At 41.4% G+C, this 23,276-nt stretch overlaps 1 protein-coding gene across 1 annotated transcript in view; it reads right to left on the bottom strand.

Annotated features, from left to right (window-relative positions):
• The window catches only part of CEP85L (centrosomal protein 85L), a 159,447-nt gene extending 138,788 nt beyond the window's left edge, over window positions 1-20,659 (bottom strand). Inside the window, exon 1 of the mRNA XM_074819258.1 lies at window positions 20,634-20,659. Within this exon, the coding sequence (XP_074675359.1) occupies window positions 20,634-20,646 (13 nt within the window). The 5' untranslated portion in view covers window positions 20,647-20,659. The remainder of the gene's footprint in view (window positions 1-20,633) is intronic.
• Window positions 20,660-23,276: the final 2,617 nt, after the last annotated feature.

Here is a 23,276-nt window from a genome sequence, read left to right as displayed (position 1 = left end):
CTAGATGCCACAAGTGAAAATCATGCCTTGGCTCTCTGCATGCTTCTATGTAGCTTAATTAACTGATCACAGAAATAATCTCAGCTAAAATGATTCAGTAAACTGGTAGGAGGGAGCTGCTTTAGCAGAACTGGGTGAAGCTTTTCACTTAGCTACTACCCAAGCAAGATCCAAGAAGAAAGGATCAGGGACTTTGGCTCAGCACCTTTCTAAGCCAGATGGGATTTGAATTTTTGGAGACTGAAAGCAGGATTCTGAATAAAGCCTGATACCTCCTAATGCTGCACCAACTGCATCTAGAAAAGTTCAGACTTTTGGGGGGAGTTAATTGCATCTAGAAAAGTTCAAACATTGTTTTTGAGGGTGTTGTTCAGGTCACTGTAGAGAAAGAGCACCACTGTAAAACAAAGAAGAATCTACATTCAAATTCAAATCTTTCTCACAGTCTCCCAAAGTACTTTGGATTTAGAATCCCTTTGCAACAAGCCAAAACTACCTTGAAGAGGAAGAATCATTAACATTTGCCCCATTGTCTTAGCTTTATTTTTTTTCAGTGGCTGAATGTCAGTCCAGTCATAAAACATTACTTTTTCCCTACCTCTACTACTTGGTGGTGGCACTACACAGCTCAGTATCCCCCCCTCTCTAGTATATTCACCAGTACAAGAAAACTCATGTTTCTGTGCTCCAGCTGGAGGACTGTACAGAGCAAAGTTTTCCATGGTAATCCAGTCAAAATGACATGCCCCCATTTCTTAATGTAATGACACAACACTGAAAGTATTGAACAGCAGTAAAACAAATACTTAATAGCATTTATGGTTTAAACACATTTAAAACAAAGATCCTAAAGCATTTTACAAGAATAAACTATGCTTCCCAACCATCTCGCTGGAATTTTACTGTGTCCATCACAAAGATTTTCCAGCTACAGATTATTTTTAGTTCAAGTTTCAGCTAGGTAAACTAATGCATATAGGCTGAGAGTGTATCCAAGGAGCATAGTCAATTAGTTTAAATTCTGTTTGACTTTTTCACAGTTTAAGACATGATGTATGCACAGATCTCCAGTGAAGGTATGATGGTTTATTCACATCATCCTCTAGATGAACAGATTCCTACATGTTTATTCAGTGCAGGGCTGGCTTACTGCAGTAGACCAGTCCATATTAGCAAACTGAAAAGGAATGCAGCAGCCCATCTCCTATAAACACCACTTGGCTATTTAAGCCTACACTGCACTAGAAATAGACTTATATCTCACAAACACCACCAAATGTCAGAGCATATCATTTATTCATTGCACACTATATTTTCAAATCAGAGTTTATATGTCCCTTACTATATAAAGCTGGAAAAATATTCTCGTACACATGAAACTTCTGCACTGAGGAATTATACCACTTTTAAATCAATTTACAGACTATGCAGTGAAGGTCAAACTACAAGGCAGAAGATTCAGATTTTGATCTGAGTCTTGTTCCTGCTGCAGTGACTGACCTCAAACACATTCCCTAGCATTTGTTTTTAACACTGCCTTGCACTGAGACTTCACTGCCTCTGCTGTCCTTTGTTATATACCATCTTCTGTCGCTGTCCCTCACATCTCCTGCTTGCTTAAACATGACCTCTGGAATATTCTGCTCCAAGCTGGATAAGGACAAACAGCCCCAGTATCTTCTAATGTTCACCCAACCCCTGTTCACCCAGGTGAAGACCACGTTTAGTCAGGCCTGTAGTCTGCAAACCTTCCTTCAGATGCTGCCTTCTTTTGGCCAAGTAAGGACCGTAATCAGTGGTAGTGCCTAGACATGTGAAGATGATTCAAGTAAAAAAAAGTAACATTTGATTCAGGCAGACAATGAAGCTTTAGGATACCACCCTGTCTAATCAATCTATTTCAAATTGCCAGTATGAGACATATTTTGGACTGTACAGTCTTGCACACAGAGGATGTGCTCTCAGAGGATGTGCTCTGATCTTTTATGCCTCCTCCTCTAGTTAAGCTAGGTTTTCACACCGACAGCAGAGCTATTGTGTGCATGACATTTACTGCTGGAAATGGATGCTGTGTCTTGGCAATGAATGGAAAATCTGAGCACTAGCAATGAAAAGATATCTTCACAGTGTTCCTTGGTCTCTTGTTAGTCATTCAGCGTAGAGGAATTCAGCACAGAGGAAACATGCTGGGTGAATGTCAGTGTTCCTAGCTCTGGCTGAAGAAAGAAAAACTCTGCTATAAAACAGAGTATGGGCACTGAGCATGACAGGCTCCAGATTTTCAGTGCACACCAAAGAAAACCTTCCTGACAGCAAAGTCTCAGTAACCCAACTGGGGTTTATTTGGGAAACATACAGTTTTCCATATAGCGGAGTAAGTTGGGATGCTTGTTTTCAGGTTGTGTGGAAAAATCTAATTGCTCTGAGGAATTCATATTTAGATGCAGCTTTGTAGCCTGCAGAAAGAAGACATAGTTAACAGGCTAGAAAGCAAAGTGTCATTTGGACAAGAAGTTCCCCAGCTTTTTATAACCTCATAATTGGTCTGTGTCTGACTTGATCCCAAGGAGCTGTTTGTGCAGGCACAGCTCTAAGGTGTTGCATCCACTTACTATTTCACCAGGTTTCATATCACTTACAGACTTCACCAGAAAATATTTTTCTGTCTGTCTTGATCAGTGTCCCCTGTAGAGAAACAGCAAACCCTTTCCCAGCTGAAGCAACGTGCAACCTTTTAAAAAATAATTCACAGACCACTTTGCATCCCAAATGTTGTGTGTGTGTGCCTGGCCACTTCACATGCAGCCTGGCACTGCGAGGGGACCAGGGCCAACTCCAAACTCTACCTGCTGCAGACTCCCTCACAATCCAACAAGTGTGTGGGGGTCCACAGCATTTTTACTCGCAGTGGCTTTGTAGGTAACCATCTGAGGACATACAGAACATGAATAAACCACAGGACACAAGTCATTTAAAACTAACCTGGATTACTCACAAAAGCATGTAATACACTGTATTTCTCATCTAGAATTCATACCTCTTTCAAACCAGAGGCCAAATAAAAAGAAAGAGCTTGGCCAAGGCACAAGACGGTTGTGGTAATCTCCCTGACCTTAGCTATGCAGTGAGGATGACACTCTTCAGACTGATGTGTTGTGTAATGATCTTTTGCATATCATTCTTCATGCAATTAGATTGAAAGCTGCTGCCTAAAAGACATGTTGAGCATTTATAGACTGTGTTTTCTCATACTGAAAAATAGAGAATATAACCAGCCAGTTAAGGTGACACTCAAAGTTTTGCTCTTTTTTGCAGTACCATAAATGTTACTTACAGCATCTCTATTTGACTTTTTCCTTGCTGGCAGTGTAGACTAAAAAAAGAATTCACATTTTAGCTGTTTGCAGATTCTAAAAAAAATGTATAATTATTGAGCTATAGAAAAAATGATCTGACAACATATCTAAAACCTGTTTCCTGCATGGTTTCAAGAAATCAGGGAAGGAGAGGGAGGGATTTAGTGAATTTTTTAACAGCTCTTAAAGAAGACTGAACTTAAGCAGAGTCTATCAAGGATTTGACTTCCAGACATTGTTACTGTATTTCTTCAGGAAAGAAGAAAAGCTTCTCTCTTTCTTTTATGTCATTATTACAGTTTATCATTACATATGAGCTTTTTGTCAGACAAAATTTTTCTGGTAACTCATGATGAGGTATGGCTTTGGCTCTTAAATGAAATATAATTGTTTAGTATTTACATTTTTTTCATCACAGTTTTACCAAATAGATTCTAGTTGTCACTGAACAGTGTGTTTACTCCACAATGCAATTTTAAAACATCCACGAAACCACTACTGCACACAAATGTTTCTGTGGGAGAGTTAAACCTTAGTAATTTGGTGCCAGAGCAACAGAGTGTGAGGCACTTGGCAAGTTTTTATACTGGACAAGCTTGAAAATGTGGTTATCTGGAAGAAGTAATTTAGGATAGATAAAATAAAATATTTACACAAGCCCAAATCTAACCAAGGTGCTTGCTTCATGAAGCACGTTTACATCGGCACTAGTATACTGAAAAACACAAAGGATGGACATGAACGTAAAACCAGACAAATGCATTTACAAATCAGGTTCCATGTCACTGAACAAAAGATGTTGCCATTGACACATAGTCACTGGTCTATAAAGAGAGACATATACAATCTTAGTCTGATTTCCAGCAGAGAGATGGCATTATTTTGCAAAACCCATTGTATCACAAGACCTTACCTCAACATTGCCATGTCTGTAAGGTAACAACTACTTAATAGGTAACAGATTCCAGACGTGATGGTTTTTTACCCCTAGAACTCATCAAAAGGACACACAGGAATATTAATGGGAAGCTGGCACCACTGCCTTTTTGGATGGTGCACTTCTATTCACTTAGCTATCTGTCAAGTGCAGCATGAATAGGCAACTGCAGTGCAGCTCCCCAGGACACTACAGAAAGGGAGAGAGATCCATCAGAGAAAATTACATCAGCTGATCTGCAGAGCATAAACAATAGAGCCAGCAGGGCCCAGTTTACCTTTCTTTATACCATCATGATGCCATTTGATGGAAACCAGCTGCTCTGGTCATGTTCTTCACACTATACCCAGCCCTGCCACAAGAACATGTGGACAAGACACAAGTGTCTGTTGGTCTTATGATTTATTCTGTTTTCAGTAAATTTCATATACTATGTAGATTGACATTCTTGTAATTAAAACAAAGAATCACTATCAAAAAATCTCTCACTCAGACATTTACATGAAATGTAAACTGATTTCCACAAGCTACATCAGCATTGCCAGTACAGTATTAAGCCTAGTAAAATAAGATTTTTTAAAACGTATCTGCCCATTTAACTATCTGAATACATCTCTAATGACAGTCCATCTCTAGTTATTCAGAAACTTGTTGTCAAATATAAATTCTTCTGGCTTGCTTTGCCAGAGGATTCATCGCATACATCCCAAATCAACAAATCACTGGGTAATTCATAATGATGGGTTATCAAGTAACTGATAGAAAGTGTTGCATGCATGGACTAGACTAAGATTAGAGAAGAAGGTATGAATGTCCCACCCCCCATTCCTAGACTGGCATTATTAGTGCCCTTATTGATGCCTAGCATCAGTGGGATAACAATTTTTTTTCCGGGGGGGAATAAATCAAGATCAGTTTAGATGTGTCCTTGGTTCTCAACTGAGACAGGTGGATTCCTGGGTCTCCAAACTGCTAACCCCTTCCCTGAGCTGCCTGGGGTCCCGGGAAGCCTGGCTCCAGAGGGGCTTGCCTGGCCTCGAAGCTTCCCTGCAGCTGCCTCCCCAGGCTCATTCTTCGGGTCAAAGTTGCCCCCTGTTCTGCCTGGAGACCCCCTGGCACTGGGGTGGCCTGGCAGCACACCAAGCCACATCACGTGTGAAGTCACCTCTGAGCCAGGCTGCCTTCCCACTTGCTTCTTTGCTGAGCTTGAAAGTAAAATGGATATCTTGCTGTGGAAAGCCTCCATTCCAGTGCATCAAGCGGTCTTCTGCTGGAGAGATCTGCCAGAAAGCACAAAAGCACTGCTCCTTCTGCCTGGCAGAGAGCCACTCCGGCATAGCAAGGTGTCCAACCAAAAGAGGTACAAGCTTTACCCTCAGAGCAGCAGGCTTTTTGACAGGAACCATACTCCTCCTGGGCCAGGAAATGCCTGGGAACACGGTTCTTTTCTCCTGAGACAGCGCAGCTGCACTTTGTCTTCCGAACCAGTCTGGTTCAAAAAGTTATTATCACACTAAATTTTCCCAGGAAGAAGGGCATTTTTTAATTTATAGTGAGATAGCAAAACATACAAACAGAAAAGATTTTATACAAACATATTTATGATTATTTTTCTACAGCACTCACAAAAGCTGTAGTATTTGGCAATGAATTTAACAGTCACTTGTGCTGTTCAACTCTTTACCTTTAAATAACACTCCTAAATTAATTAGCTGTATTGTTTTATCTGACTGCTCCATGACACTTCTGCAGGAAAAATGACTGCAGGTATGTGCACCTCCCATATTTGCACACTGTAAAAATCATCATTAGGAAAACCCACCCCTTTGAATTTTGTACAGCCTAATGCATCCCCCAAAATAAGAGCACTGAACAAAACCTTTCTGTCATTTTATCTTTTACTTCCAGGCCCAGGTTCAGAGCACTTTTTGTATACGATTCAGTGAAAAAAGTCCAAGCTGCAGAAAGTACACTGGCTCCAGCAGCAGTCAGTAGCTGCGCTCTGCTCAATACTGGTAAGTCTCCATAGGTCCCATCTAGAAAAAGCTACAGAGGAATCCTAGGAAAGATGCATTATTTTAGATGGGCTATGTCCATCTTCCACCAGTAGCTTTCTGGTTTCTTTCCCCTCTTCCCTATTTTGCATCACTTCTCTTAGTACTGAAACGATTTCAGGCTGAGGATCTAAATCCAGGGATTTCTATGAAAGTTTTGGCCCAGACCTGCATATAAACCTTGTGAATTCAAATGTGACTTCTATTCTATTACTTCTAATTTTCATTCTTTTTTTAAGTCTCATCTTTTACTTATTCTTCATAAGCTATTATACAGAAGTGAAGGATTTTGTTTACAGGTTCAAATCAAATCTCACTCTCGGCTGCTTCAGAAAATGGACAGACCATCATGCTGAAAGTCTCTACCCCTGCTGCCTTTGCTTCCCCAGCATCGCCAATGGCACATTTATATCCTGAAGCAAAGGGCCCTACCAATTCCTCTGTGTGATCCGAGATGGTGAAAGTGCTCTCTAAGTGCCAAAAACCAAACCCAGCAAACCCAGGGATCTAAACTAGCTCACAGGAAACTTAACAAACCAGGCTCCTCTGAAGAGCTGCTACTTCTCCAAAGGATTTATGGCTTTGCCTACAGATCACAAAAATATATAATGGATCAAAAAGATAAACACAACTATAAAGACAGCAAGGCTGTACTTTTAAATCCTATTCTAAAATGTCCTACATACAAAACCAGTCACTGTAATTCCTACATAAAGTATTCACTAGTTTTATAGACTGTTGTAGAAACACTAGACAAAATCTGGTATATTAAGCAATGTTAAACTTCACTTTAGCTGTTATTTTATGGTTTTGCATACTGAGTCTTGTCTTTAAAATTATTCTGTGCAAGTTGCAGACAAACATATAATATCCACACAGTAGAAATAAAGCAAAGTTAAAATCCTGGAGCCATATTCTGCACCCACTTACTCTTCTGTAAATCCCAAGTAACTCTGCTGACCTCACTGGATTTAAACTGGATTTATAATGAAATACAGAAATTGCCCTGTAGTTCCACTGATTAAGCTTCAAAGTCATTTACTTATGACCTTTTCTGAGCACAAAGACATTTTAGAGAGTGTTTCATAAGCATCTTGCTAGCTACAATATATGACTGCAGTTAAAAACCAATGATGGCAACTATTACAGTTTCTCCTTTTACAATCTTCTTTCATATTGCTGGAACCAAAAAATATACTTCCTCTTTTGAAAGCTCTACAATATTACCTTAGTTTCTGATCCTGTTCTCTAGCTCAAAGAATCACAAAAGGTATGCTGAGAAGAAACTTACTTGGTGACATAGTTGATCCCCCTGCAAAATATCATGATTTGTCTTTATTTAACATTATTTTCTCCAGCATCCTCTCAAATGTCCCAAACAATACAGCTTCTAGCACTTCTCAGGCAACTAGTCTACATTCTTACCATGATCTCAGGCAGAGCAAATGTGCTGACTGTGAAATAACAGCCTAGTCCAGAGTAATATCTGACATGCTTAGAAAAAAGTAGGAATGGAATAAAAGACCCCTCAAACCCTAAACCAAGCCCAAGCCCTTGACATGTATCTGAGACAATACTACCAAATGCCTACGGAATTATATTGCTTTGCACTACCCCAAATGTTTGCCCCTTGCAAAGCACTCTCCATAACCTCTGTCATGGAGCAATGCATCCCTCTCATAGCTTCACTTGGTGACATTAGCCCAACACAACACTCCTAACACAAAAGACCACTCCTGAAACCTGGGTTATTTTTGACACCACGCCTACACAACTCATTCATGACTAGGAGCAGTTCTGATGTGGACCTTTGCACTATCGGTCTAATTGCACTGGCATGGCACATTCAAACGGAAGTTGCATAGCACAAGGTTTGCAACATGGATATAAAGAGTGGAGACAAGAAAGATCATTAATCCATAGGTGTAAATACATACTGCACATTCTGATTCTCTTGTTCTCTTTCTGGTCAGTTATCGGAAGCAATTTTCTAATGTTTTGAACTTAGGAAGTCCCTTTGGCTACATGGAAAAGGAATTGCTACCTGTGTTATACTTCCTTTCATTCTACTAATCAAGCTTGACTCATCAGACTAACAGCAACAGAGCTCTTCCATCAAATGGTAGTTCCTCTAAAAAAAAACAAATAGCAGAGAATTAACTGTTTAATAAGTATAAAAATCTAGATTTTTACTATACCTTTCCATCTTAAGAAAAAAAGGTTTTATGGCACTGACTCACAATCTGCTGCACCTGTGTAGTTGTTTACTGTATTAATCCTTATTTTATTTTCACATTTTGAAAAATTAAAATTTGAAAATGTGAATTTATTCACATTCACATTTTGCACATACTTTGGCTGTATATAAATGGCGATAGAGTGGGATATCTGACACTATTTACTGTAGCATCTACAAACCCACTGCTTTCTAATAAGGCGCTACTTTGTTTTCCTCCCAATAAAACTTTGCAGGACTTTGTACAATTGTGTTAAAGCCTTACCATTACCCATGCTGCATTTACAGAGTCACAGAACATGAAACTGTGTCCTCACCACAAAGGTAGGCTGACACTCACGTGTTTGGAAGAAATTAAGCAAAGGTTCACACTTGCAAGAAAGCCTGTTTAAAGTCTGTGAAGTTCAGTATTAGTTCATAAAAAGCCAGAAACTGACCTTAGAAACTCATGTCTCAGTATTTTTTTCTTCTACTGAGTGAGACCAAGCCTGAGCCTGCTTTCAGTGAGCTGGCATGTAGCTCTGGCTCGAGGAAGGGAATGAGAGGATAGGAACAGATCCATTTTTTTATCTAGCTATGGTCAGGCAGTCTCTGTAACGCACATTTCAGCACCGTTTCCCCCACTGGGAATACAGCCTAAACACCCTCATGCCTCGTGGTGGGATGACCCAGAGCACATGGGGCACAGGGCAGGGCCCAAGCTGAACCTCAACACAGAGCTGGCAGGCTCACCTGGGGTCCCACAGTTTAGATACCACCTCAACGTGTCTCTTCCATTCAGCACAACGGAGGTCCTTCCCTAAAGATCCCTCCTGCCCTCACTAAACTTTTTTCGCCCTAAAGGGCTGTGACTAGCAGTGTACAGGTTAGGAACAAGTCACCTTATAAACCTTCTTTGGAAAGATTAGGCTTCCTGTTAATCCACAGCTAGTCAAAAACTGCTTTTGTGCAATGTATCTCATGTTATCAACCGGGAGAAAACCTGCAGTTGGGATATATTGCTTTATCATCTATTATATTTAAAAACATAGTCAAATAAAAACCAGAACTTACAAAGCCCTAAAAATAGTACCTGTAAGTGCTTTTCATTTGAAAACCACATAAACTATGTCTCCCTTCCGTGAAGTTACGTGCTAAAGCTCACAGCAAACTGAGCAGGCCAGAAAAGGTCTAGGTCAAATATGGATGCATTTTCAATAGTGATAAAAACTAGGATGGGAAGCCAATAAGGCAAATTTGCATATGCATCAGGAAGAGAGACTGTGGCAGATTCACTGTTAGGGCCAGTGGTAGTAGCAGGTCTCTTCTCCCCACCGGTTGTCATTACAAAGAAGGAGAGTTAGAGAGTGATAGATTAAGTAAGATAAAACTCCTTGAGTGCTACAGCATCTTTATTTTTCTAGATAACTTTATGTTTTAGTCAAAGACAAGAGACTCATTCAGACTGCAGCCAGTCCGTAGTGGCACAGAAAGCAACCCACTCACAGCTTCACCAGCAGGTACAGTGTAAAAAGCCTCATCTTCATTTACACTGAGGTCATTCAAAAGAAGTAAGAAGACTTTGTATAAACGAGGACTTCCCCTAAAGCACACAGTTATACATTGCTCTAGAAATTATTTGGTTATTTGCTGTGAACATGAACATGTTGCCTTTGCCTTAACATATATTTTTCTGTAAATGTTGGAATATTTATGTATCAGCAGGACCACTATCCTGTGAAAAGACCCATTTCTCTGATGTTACCTTGCAGTGATACCAGAGTGTTGTCCTGTCTGTTGGGCTGCTAAAGAGATAGCATTATTTACAAGTAATGTTCTCATAAAAGTATCTGGTTTTTAAATTAAAAAGATTTTTATGACTGTAAGGCTATAGAGAAATAAACAGCCTTTTAAAAAAGAACTCAAAATGTGGCACTTGATTAATGATAGAGTGATCAAGTGTCACTTACCAGCCTTGGATAATAATATTCAAGCCCTTTCAGTCTTTTTCCATGACAAAATAAAATTCATGCTACTACAAGCCCATGTGCATTTCATACTGTGTGTTTTCACCCCCTTCACCTCAACATTTGTTTTTACCAAGCTATTTCATTTGGTCTTGGCATTTATACACTGCAGGAAACTATTAACCCATGGAACATACCTTTTCACAGCTATGACCTAATTAAACACAGAATTAATTATCTTAGCCTTTATAGCCTTGATTAATTACAAAAAGTTAACCTTTATCTCTCTTCCATGTCCAATACAGGGATCTGTTTGGGTTGCTTGTTTATCCCATTAAAACTGCTCCCCCTGAACAATGTCTCCAAGCGATGGCTCTCCCATAGCTTGGGGAAAGAGGGACTGGCTGTCTCCACAGCAGCGTTCCTGGCTTGTCATCACCTGGATTTGCAAATAGCTCTGCAAGTCCTTCAAATACAGGAGCTTGGGCCAAACAGAGAATAGACTGAAGCAAGATGCCTCCCATCTCATCACCTGGCTTCATAGTCACTTCCTTAAGTCCTGGTGGTGTGAGCCAAAAGCTCCCTGATATACAAGAAGCAAGGAGGCCTTAGGAAACATAAATGGCAGATTCCTCCAGCCAAAACACAACATACTGCTTTAACACCAGTGAAGGAACTGTGCCTCACCTGTGACAGACTGGAATTAAAAGAAATACCCACAACCATTCTCTTGCATGTCAGTTAAGAAATTAAGGGCTGGAACTGGGCCTTCTGTGTCTCCATTTAACAGCTTACAAAGTAAGGGATTTCTTTACCTCATCTGACAGCATGCTTACAATGACATGACCAATTTATTCCATTTCAATTAGTTATTTTCATTATTCTGCTTCTATTACAAAACCACTTAAAGGCTCCAGCTGCAGTTGATGCCTGATCATATAGGAACTACAAGCACAAAGAAATAAACCTCATCCATGCAGACAAGTGATGCTGCTTTAAGTTGGGTCTGTCTACAGTGAGTACATTAGTGTGCTGCAGCTAAAGTATGAATTTACAGCCCGCAAGCCAGTCTGCACTAGGCTTTTGTATGGTCACTGTGAAAGCAGAGTAGGTTACTGTAATATTTGATGTATACTAATGACATATAGTACAAAGCAGATAATGAACTATATATTCACATCCTGGCTAAGTATGCACTAATTTCTTCCATGTATCAATGTACAAGCTAAGTTAGAAACCATATGAGTCGATGCAATCCATGTTTCCTTTTGTGCTTCAGCAATATTAAAACCAGAAGCACTAATAGGTGAAGGGTAGGAACAGGAGAGAACGGATCTGTACCCCAGCAATCCATATGGGGATCAGCACTCAGCTCTGCTCCAGCCCAGCTTCTCCATCCTGCTCTCCTCTGCACCAAAGTTCAGTGTCCTACCTCACGGCTCTGGTGTCCAGCCCTGCTCCTTGGCTTGGCCACCCACTTTCCTACTTTTCCAGGGCTTACTGCAGCCTGGTGATGGCCCCCGCTGTGGGCCAGCAGAGCAGCCTGTTTCCTGCATGCCTCCTGACTTTCCCCATCATGATCACAGTTAGACAAATAAAGGAATTTCCAGTTTAGTGAACTTAATTATCTTTGATTTAAGCCTTGTCAAATGCTTTTTCCTCCTGGTGTAACTAATGGGAATTTCCAGGAAATCTTCAGTTAAACCTGAGGAAAGTCTGAGTGGACATTTGGCCTGGATGGAGACACAGATAGAACGACCAGCCTGGAAAACATTGACATGTTTGAGCATGCTGCTCAAAGTTTTCAGAATGTTATTTTCTCCCAGATTTTAATTCATGATATGCAATTTTCCTCATCTCCCCAAGCCACGGCCTTGAGATCTCACTGGTTCTTGTCCCGGTGGGAGGAGGGTGGGGTGGGTGTCCCAGGCTGAGCTGCAGACCCCCATGCGGGTGTTACACATCGCTTGGCCTCCAGCCCAGGGCATGTGCCCCTCCTGATGCCGGTGAGAGGACATGGGTCCCGATGTGGTAAGCGTGGCCCTTATGCCATCTGCTCTACTGCCCAGGCTTAAAAGCAGGGAATAAAAGGAGAATAAAAGCTCTGCGAGTTTTCCAAAGCAGAATCTTTCTGTCACCCCATGTCTGTATAACCTCAGGCTCTTGGCTGGGGCCCGTGGAGTAGCGCCAGCGGGAATACCAACGCAGCGTTATTCATCCTCACCATCTCTAGCAATACTGCTCTCCAGAGATGTGTTTCTTTCATATGTGTTAAAAAAGATTTCCAAAACAAAGGTTGTAAATACACATTACTATTCTTATTTGGATACTGTCAGAAGAACTAAACAAAAGCTTTTTAAATAGTAAGATAATACAGTAAAATCATACTACTGTGTTTTAGAAATAGCTGTTCAAAACTGTAAGAAATAATTGCTGGAAATATTCAGACATATACCAGCAGTTCTGTCATTTGGGCACATATTTTATGGGTTTTTTTGAGACTAACTCTTTGCTCATATTTTTTCTGCTCAGATTCTCTCATGAGCCTGGCTGTTATTTCCCTGTGCCCTGCCTCTCTCTGGTCAAGCACATCCTCTTCTCAGCTTCCTCTTTGCTCTACTTGTATGTCCTCTTCTGGGGTCATGCCTTCACCTTCTCACCATCTGCCTTGCTTGTGCATTTGCTCAGAGGAGAAGCTCCCCCTTGCTATGGGACATCTGCTCTGGTGGTCCCCTCCACTCCCCTCCGTTCCCCTCCTTGGTGTTGCGCCTCAGATTTACCCCCAGGAGCTTTGGGAAGCCAAATTAATGAGCGTGGACATTTTGATAATGAGCATCATTTTGAAAAGCATGAGGCAGTTTAAGACAGAAAGATGCACTTTTACAGGATCAAAGCCACTGCAGGCGTAAAGCCACCTCTCAGCCTGGAAGCAAAGCTCTTTTAGGAGAGTTTTTGTGCCTAATGGCTTATAATGCTCTGTTTTGTAAATCGAAGTAAAACCAAATTCTATTATGTGAAACTGTAACACCCTCCTCATCACACCAGCTTTGAATTGCGTGCTGAAAGCTCCAATTGCAACCACTTGAGTGACAGGATGGGACTGGCTACAAAGTCGGCTGGCAGCAGTTCGAGGACTATTTTGGTTGCTGGAAGCAGCTAAGTCACGTTAGCGGAGGGGCTGTCCAAGCTTCCTGGCTTTGCTGCTCAGCAGAGCGCAAAGCCAGAGCTCAGCCCCGGGCCCAGGCTCTTGCTGCAGATCCCGCCTGGGGCTCCTGGGGCTCCTCTGCTGTGCCCTGTTCCCTGGGGGGGCTCCTGCAGCTCCCACAACCATCCTGCCCACTGCCGTGCATTTCCCTAGGAACCCAGTGCAGCGCTGGGGATAAAAAAAATGTCATGAGAGAAAAGTGTCTTCAAATAATGCAATTGCTCACACCCACACCCAAAAAAGGGAAATATTTATAAACAATTCTGCTTTTATTTATATAGTTTCCATGGCTCTGCTCTGTCAGACTCCATCTGTGCTTTCCCAGAGCCTGTCCTTCTTACACTGCATTTACTCTCAGCCTGTAATTTTTCAGAGATTAAGGGAGTGTACTTTCATTCATAGACTGAACAAACTGCAAGCGTGAAGAAATGTCACTCACCAAAGATGACACATTTAATGAATTTATTATAACATCCAATACCAGAGAGGGGTAAAAAATGCTGAAAAAGTCAACGGTGGTACAAAAGACCCTATGTCTACACCATAACATCTTGAGGTGCTGCTGTGTCAGGTAATGTTTCCTGCTGGAACTTGGTTGTGGGTGATGAGGCTACTGTGTAAGAGGGTCAGAAGAGGTCAACCTATTTCCCTGAATGTCCAGCAGAAGGACGGTGCTGTGCCCCACAAGAATCAGTCCAGTTCTGTGTGCAGGAGGCTTTCCTTTCCTGCCCTTATTCTTGCACATGACATGCATTTTAGGTACCGGGTAACACTTCAACCCACTCTTCAAACACCATTTCTGCTGATTTGTGCTGCTGTTACGTAAGAATCGGGGACTGTGGTGCAGAGTGTTTCCTGCAGATTAATGGCTGGATGGGAGCAAATGGTGGTCCATAAGTAAGGTGAAGGGTATTAAGTTCAAACAGTCAATAAATCTTTAGGAAATGCCCTGACCTCTGTTGGTTATTGCTATTAAAGATGGAAAAAAATCCCATGCATTTTTTCTATATGACATAGCCACCACTGGTATGTGTAGAATATATATTAGCAAATCTTTTGGCTCTCTGTACTGTAGTCATCATAATTTGCTATTTTGAGGGAAAGATGTGCGTATGTCCTGGGAGGAGTGGGGGAAGGAAACCATTACTGCTTTGAAAGCCACAGTCAGAAATTAAGGCTCAGGCTTTCATTTTCTAAAATGTCTTTACTTCCCTATAGCATCAGTTTCTTAATTCTTACTGTTATTTAAAACTTTAGACTTCAGTCCTCTGAGCCATTTACTTCATCCCTTCCCTTGGGTAGCTCATATTATCTTTATCTCAGAGGATTCACCAGAATATGGCTGTATGGTGTTTGTGTGACATACACGTGTGTGCAGAGGAGGAAGTGAGAACAGAAATGCGTCATTAGCATTTGAAAAGGATGGTACAGTACTAATAACCAGCCAGCAGCTCTGAATGTGTATGGTAACGGACAAAGTGGGCAAAACTACACCTTTGCTAGAAGAGGAGGTTATAAAGGTGAAGAGCTTAAAAGGAAGGTAGATACATCTAGTTACTTCTTAGGGCTTTTACTGAGATCTTTGCCATACAACCTTTTCTCCCCTGTGCATTTCACTGCAGTATATGCTCCTCCTATCAATCTGCTTTATGGACATTTTATTGACATGCTTTTAAGAACCTCTCAGAAAGGACTTCAGCTTATGTGAAGCTAACAAGATTTCAACACTCCATGTCCTTGTCCCTCACAAGACATCACTGCACAAACTATTCCAAGAAATTCTTTCAGAGAGGACACCGTACTGTTGCCCATAAATCTAAGGGCAACAGATTGAAAAATTAAAACTATAAAGACACTAAGTGATGCAAATTAATTAGACAAGGCAGAGGAATATTTTAACAAATGCTATTCTGCCACACAACTCACCAGTACTTTAAAGATAATGCTATTATATTTCCATCAGAGTCAGCAGTAGATGCAGTAGTCTTTGGATAAGATCCTCTGCCTCCTAGCAAACTGTTGACAAGGAGATGGAGGCATGACCAATGCCTGAAGTGACTCGGAGGATGATGGAAGCACTGCGTAGTCCAGCCCCAATTTAGGTACTGATGATGCACACTGGAGAATATCTTCTCTTTAAAAGCTTTGGTAGCAACATTTTAGATTCAAGGCAAATGCCAGGTCTATATTATTAGAGCAACTTTAGTTACAGGAAGAGCTGTGAGATTTAACAGATCTGGTCCAGTCATTTACAGGTGGAACTAAACTGCAACACGTGCCACTTTTTCTGTCTTTTTCACTAATTCTCTTATCTGCTCTCTCAACACTATTCAGAAATGCTACGTTCACTGACAGCAAAGCTTGCTATTTTGCATGGTGTTTCATGGATTTAGTCCATACATTCCCAGGGACTTGTAAATCACAGGTTGAAAATTATTAATCTCTCCCTCTGCAGAGACCTTTGTAAGCCAAGACCACCTCCGCTCGCAGTCCTTCATGGTTTCCTTAAACAATTGCTATCCTGTATGATCAAGCTGCCTTTGCACTGAAGATGCACATCAGCCATGCCGCTGCCTTATTAATATCCATGTAATTCTCATCCTCTCCATTGCAGGCTACTGTTTTTGCCATGCCTTCTAAACACTGAGCAGCAGTTCAAGCAATTCACCAGTCTGAGGAAGCTGTTGACTTCACCCTTCAAACCTATATTCTCTGTGTTTGCAAAACAAAGCTGCTTGCTGTGACCCTTTCTGCCATTATAGCTCTGTTAATGAGCTGTTCAGTAAAGCTAGGAAAGCACTGGGAGATAATGGATATCCTATCTACTGCCAGTTAATCACCTTGAACCAGCTGCTTAGCCTGTGTGGTTTGTCAAGACCACTGCTCTCACCACACCTGGGATGTTTTTGGGAGCCAATCTTACCTTCCTCCAAGTGATTCCAGAGCAGTGCTTTGTCAACCACGAAGTGCTTTACTAAGGCAGACCAAATAGCTCACAGCTGTCAAAGTCTTGTCTGTTCCAGACACTGAGCAGTGGCCTGTTCCTCAAACACACTCCTCTGTACTGTGAATCTTTTGAGAAGGACTTAATTCCACTGATCAGCCATCTATGGTGACTTTCCTCATTCTTTATTTAAGAATCTTTTTTCTTCTTTCTGTGTATTATATAGCACATGTGACTTCCTGAACAGACCAGCTCCTCCTGCTCTGGATCATCTTGCTCAGAGCCATCCATTCTTTGGACCTTTTTTCCCTGTGTCTCTGGTACAATGCAATCCTCATCTTCATCCTGCTTGTAAATGTCTGTATTTTGGATATTGTATTGTCTTTAGGGTGCCTTTTCCTGACATCATCAAATGTTCAGCACTGGTGATCTAGAGTCTGCCTTGTAGTACTTCCTTCTTAGTCGTTGTTTTGAATGCCCCTCTCAGCTTGAAAAATCTGAAGATAATTCTGCAATTTCAAAGTTCCTGGCAAATTGGTATATTTCCACCGTAGCTGTTTGCTTGCATTTCCTGCAGTTTTTGGGGTTTTCCCATTTATAGTGCATATGCCCCTTCACAGTGTCCCATGGACTCTGCCTTTTCACAGGCCAAGATATCTTCTAATATCAAGGGTACCTTATCCACTTCCATAGCGTATGCAAGGCAGAACTTTTCAGGACTAACTTAATTGCCGGTAGATATTCCTCTGCACTTTGTTCCGGGCTGATGCCAAAAGCTTGTAGCTCACCATCTTCTCACAATTCAGTTTTGCCATAGGTCTCTCTGGCATCTTCTGTTTATATCTTGACTTGCCTTCACTGCTTATGTGCTATGAAGCAACAGGAGATTTGCTGGAAACTTTGCCACTGACATAAACAAGGGGCAAGTGAATTTTTAGGGAAGAGTCACTCATGATACTGGCAATACCAGGTAGAATATCTTAGGTCAATTTTCTGTTTAGCTTCAACATTATAATGCACATGTAGATGCTGTAGTAGAAGCTTTTGAAAAGAAACAATCATTCACTCACTAGTTTTTGGCTCCACATCTGCACTTACTCCTGCAAGCTATCAGCACCTGGATAGTCCAGTCAGCATTCAATACACAAACGTTTCTCTCAACTGCTCTCCAGTACCTTGCCCTTGTAACAGAACTCTTTGATCTCCTGAAGCATACAGATAATGTGAATGGATTTCATACAGGTGATGCACACAACGGGCACAGAATAGCTAGCCTCTGAGCTCCTCTAGCACCTTTGGAAGATCTTTAGAAACAGAATCTGTATGTGACAGTCATAGGAGTTTAGGAGAACACTCTGCTTATCAACTCCAAACGTCACTAACTCCCGACAAAAACATAAATTGAGAGAAATTATAAAATAAATACGGATTTTTGCTCTGTATAAACTCTTTGCAGAAGCATCTAGTTCAGAATAGGCATGAGTTTTATGAAAGACACAACACAAAATCTAAACTTCACTTACATAGCCTATGATAAAAAAACATTTTGTGAATTAGAGGAGCACTGCACAGAGAGACAAGCACTGAATCTTATGGCAAACCAAATCCATTATTTATTATTTAGCAGAGCTTCTGTAATACAATTCTGTACATTGACTTATTTATGAAGTGCAGTAAGAAAGAAAATGAATTAGTGTGTGGATAAAATAAGGTTTTATATTCAGCTAATATGCTAGCTAAAATTGAAACTAACAAACACAAGCTGAAAAGATGCCATAATGTCCTTAGCCACGACTTGGGGAATATTAACTTAAATATGTCAAAGCAAATGAAGGAAGGTGCATATAGTGACTGTGAAAGATGAGACTCAGCTTCTGGTTTCTCAGGCCACCAAAGAGCTTTTGTGTTATAGGCAGTAGGAATGAGAGCTCCCCTTTGCACAAAACTCATCCTCCTCCTGAGCATTCATAGCAAACCATTTACACCATTGCCAGGCTTGGCACTGACAAGAGATTTGGGTTGGCACCACCAACGCTAAGCTACAATAATCCTTTAAAACAAAATTTGCCACCAGACAGCAGGAAGGTGACTCAGAATGCAAGATCCTGTTCTCCACACTTGTCTGGCCATGAGACCCTGCGAGACCCTGCTGGCACTGTCAGTGGTGATGTCCGTGAGCGCCAAGTCTAACGGTAGTTTCTCTGACATGGAGCCTTTTGGGGACTCACGGGAGGCAACAGAGACAAGCTGAATAGCAGCATTGAAAAATATCCTCTCTCCTCTTTAAATCAGAGTCAGAGTGTCATACAGTATCTGTGACTCTCCTGAAGAGCAGCTCTCTGGCTTCATGCTGCCCGGAGTTGCATTTCCAATTCTGCAGCTGAAGTACCTAACTGCCTTGTGCAGCTCACTGAAATGCAGTGTAATGCCCAAGGGCTGTATTTTTCTATCTCAGAAATTGAAATTAGTCCCTATTACAAGGCTACCATCATAAGTCTCTGCATCTTGTGGTTCTTCAGGTAAACTACAGGGATCTTTTTGGGCCTTCATATGTCACTTCATATCCGGTTAATGATATTTTAAGTTAGTGTAAGTGTATAGGGGAGTATTCTAGTTTGCTTAACCTTAAGCAGAATGAATCTTTAAAGTGACGATGCAAAGAAACCCAAAGTGTCACTGATGAGCATACAGCTAAATAATTTATTTTCTATTATTCATTTCACACACTAAACCATAATAATATTTGTTCTCATTTTTTTTGCATTTGCTACTTTTTAAGTTAGCAGCTTTCTTTTCTTTTCTAAATCTCACTTTTTCCAGAGGTGAGAACAGAAGTTTTGCTTGAGTAAACTGAAATTGTAAAACTGATCAGAGATGTGTTAAAGAAATGAAAACTTTTTGGGTGAGTGGAGAGAAGCATGTCACAGGCAGGTTATCAATTTCAAAAAGAAGTGGTGGTACGTGGCATCAGTGGTTTCCAAACACTCAGACACAGAGGAAAACTCGGAGTGCAAAGAACATGCCGAGGCTCTCTGCTCTTCTGTGGCCTGAAAAGAACAGCCTCTATGGCTTGCTCTGCGTTGGCTTAGTTCCTGCGTTACCAGCAAAACAACTGCTTAGCAACCCAGCTTTTCCCACAACATTTCCTCACATGCGTTCTGTGCCCAGAAAAAAAGTATAGCACCTAATATTCTGTCTGGATAATCACCTTATTTGAGAGGTATATTCAGCCCCCTGTATGCATTGAAGCTGTAACTAGCAAGGCAATTGCTGTGACAGACAGTGCAGCCAAAGTCAAACCAGTCCTATCTGTGCTGCAAGCTGCGCAGTAACGCTGTGCGCCCTGAACAGGTTATCTGTGCATCAGACAGACAGCAACTTGCTGCTTCCCTCCACCATATTTCCCCTAACAAAGGCAGGAAGCTGTGGCAGTTAGCAAAAAGGTACAGATATCCTTCCTACTGAAAACCCTGTTTTGTGAACAGCGAGGGAGTTCTCTAGCACACACTTCACAACCGTCAGGAGAGTCCATCTGAAAGCATAAATAATTCAGTACTTTAAAAAAACATGCTGGTCTGAACACATGAAACTGCTTTTTCAGTTACTGCCTTTAAGGAACATTTACAGTCATACAGTAGATTTAAGAATAGTTACATTTTCTTATCTGACATCCCAGCTGAAGCAGCATCTTGCAACTGAATATTTAAGCTACTTTCCTCACAGTTTCAGCACCAGTAAAAGAAAGAGTTGCCTTGAATCTTCTGCAGCTGTTTCTGAGCAACATACCAAGAGGACTGCAGAATACCTGAATTTGCTCATATGTTATCTGGAAGCACAAGGCTTCTCATCCCTCCAAAGGACAGCACTGTTTGAGCAGTGCTGTAAATAAGCTCTAACCAGCATAATTAAGACAGCACTCTTAATCAAACACACAGAAATTAAGGCAGCAACTTACTTGCCGTCTTCATAACTTCCTCTGGAACATTGTCTCTTCGAATGAGTGCAACAGGAAATTGTGGTAATTACGGGTAAACTGCGCGGCTGCAGCTCAAACCACCCACTGCAAAGTGCAAAGGCAGTCAGCACTGGATTGGTAAGCAGCAACTGACAGCCGCCTCCCCTTCTTCTTGTACTTTGCATGTAAATCTTAAACAGACGCCATGTGGAGAGAAGTGACTTTAACCAAGATCCCCATGAAATATGTCTGCGAAAAGGCTTTATTACTCGTGATAGCTCTATGCTCGGAATAGCAATACTTACCTCTGTGAAGTGCTCTGAGACCTACAGATGAAAAGCATCCTAGGTGTGCTATCATTCATTACTGATTTTATCTGGACAGGTATTCACTGTCTTTATTAAAGGCAATACTGGCAATCATTTTACATCATATAGGGATCAACTGGACCTCTCTTGGCCTGTCTTTTGCTGCGGTGTGATAGGGTACTGAGAAGAGAAGTGCACACTGATGGGTCAAGTAGGTCCAAAGACAACTCCACATTCTTTTGCATTCTCGGCTGAGGCAGAACTTTGTCTTGTGGTGAATCAGGATCCTGTTCCTACCTTCTTCTTACACCAGGGTTTCACAGTAGGGCAGATGGCTTGCTGAAACCGTGCCAGTGTCCCACAGCCTTTAAGACAGGAACTACAAACTCTTTTTTGTTTCTGAATTAGCATCTGACAGATGCAGAAAGCTGCCATTAATATCTAGCTCACAAGTATGTGTGTAAGATTGTGAACTCATGGAAAAGCAATGATAACATCAGATACTGCAGGCTTTAATAACTGGATTGCCTCACCAAAGTTTATACTTTCAAATCTGTTTTTTTGTCAAAGTCAGTTTAGCACCCACTGGGTGGTTAGATAAGGCAGAGACTTGCAGCACAGCAATGTCATATTCATGCAAGTGGATGAAATGCTGTTAACTAAGTTGCAAGGACAAATTCTGACTGCTCTGACACCTGAAAAATCTTTCAGGGAAGGTGTGACTGGAAAAGACATCAGAATTACAGAAAAGAGAAGTTGTACAGGATCACTGAAGGGCAGATCTAGACTACAGAATCTGTGTTTCTGGGCATGAGTCAAGAAACTTGCAGAATGCCTTTAGCATCTCAGTCTGACTCTGCAGGATTAGCGATTAGGGAAAAGTATTTGTTTGTAAGCTGAGTCAGCTCTGTGACAGAGACTCCAGGAGGTCCTGCTTACGCAGCTACATGTCAGACTAAAAAATCACTGGAGATGTACTTGTAAAAGGAAACATCTGTGCCAGCAACTAAAGCAAGTTAGCAATGCTGTCTTGCATAATGCAAGTAAAAGGATGTAGAGAATCCCTGAAGGAAAAGTTTTACCTTGCTTCAAGTGAAATGCATCTGGTTTCTTTGCATTTTTCCCATTAAACGTAGCCAGTCTTTCCTCACTGCATGTGCAGATAGTCTAAGCAGCAGTGTCTGGAAAAACATAGTTTGAACTTCTGTAGAATACCTGCCTGCACCAAACACGCCTGCCATGCAGGTTATTTGATACCGGAGTAATGTTGCTATTTTTTGATGAACCTGTGAACATTGACAAAAAGTGGTGTCTTCCCTGCGCCCCCCCCCCCCCCCCCCCCCAAATCATTTTAGCAAATAACAGCACCAGATGATTTGACAAGAATGGTGGATATTACTAGCTGACTGAAGGGAAAAGGCTGTCCCCTGACAAGTCAGATGTCTCTGCAATTGATCCAGAGCTAAAGGACCTTTTGCCCTTGAGTTTCATCTTCTATTTCCTCTCTGGGTTTCTCTTACTGCCTTAACCCTCTTACTGTTTTCTTTTCAAGTGACTCTTCACTTTCTAGCTTCCTAACTTCTCTCTTACTCCTAGAATCACAGAATCATAGAGTGGTCTGGGTTGGAAGGGACCTTTAAAGGTCATCTAGTCCAACCCCCCCTACAATGAGCACGGACATCTTCAGCTAGATCAGGTTGCTCAGAGCCCCAACCAGCCTGACCTTGATACCACCTCTCTGGGCAACCTGTTCCAGTGTTTCACCACCCTCATCATAAAAAATTTCTTCCTTATATCTAGTCTAAATCTACCCTCTCTTAGTTTAAAACCATCACCCCTTGTCCTATCGCAACAGGCCCTACTAAAATGTTTGTTCCCATGCCCTCCTCTTATTACACAGATTTCTAATCAGTAATGATATAAAGGAAAACAAAATTAAAGGCCTTTTTATGTCTTGATTGTTTCTATTTCTCTCCCTCTTCTTCCCTTCAGTCTGAACTATATAACACAACCTTTGGGATAGCTCTCTCTCCCTTCTCTCCTTGCCCCTAACCCCAATTTTTCAGGTATAGCCACCATTTCTCTTTTTTCAGTTTAACACTGCTAACTCCTCTGTGGAATTTCATCCAGCTATCCTGCCCTGTCTCTCTTAGCCCATCACTCTGGCCAAGGATCACCAATTATTCTGAGCTGTACAGCATGCACATAACTGAACAGCAGTATGAGAGGGGGAAGAGGACCCAGCTGCTACATGCTAGGGACCAGCTTCACAAAAGAATGTGCATCTTGCAACACCCAGCTCTTAAGTGACTGGCTTTCTATTTAACTTCAGACC

Source organism: Strix aluco, chromosome 3, assembly GCF_031877795.1.
Source record: "Strix aluco isolate bStrAlu1 chromosome 3, bStrAlu1.hap1, whole genome shotgun sequence".
Lineage (NCBI taxonomy): Eukaryota > Metazoa > Chordata > Aves > Strigiformes > Strigidae > Strix > Strix aluco.
The sequence above is the reverse complement of the archived record's forward strand: the minus strand, read 5'-3'. Positions and strand labels throughout refer to the sequence as shown.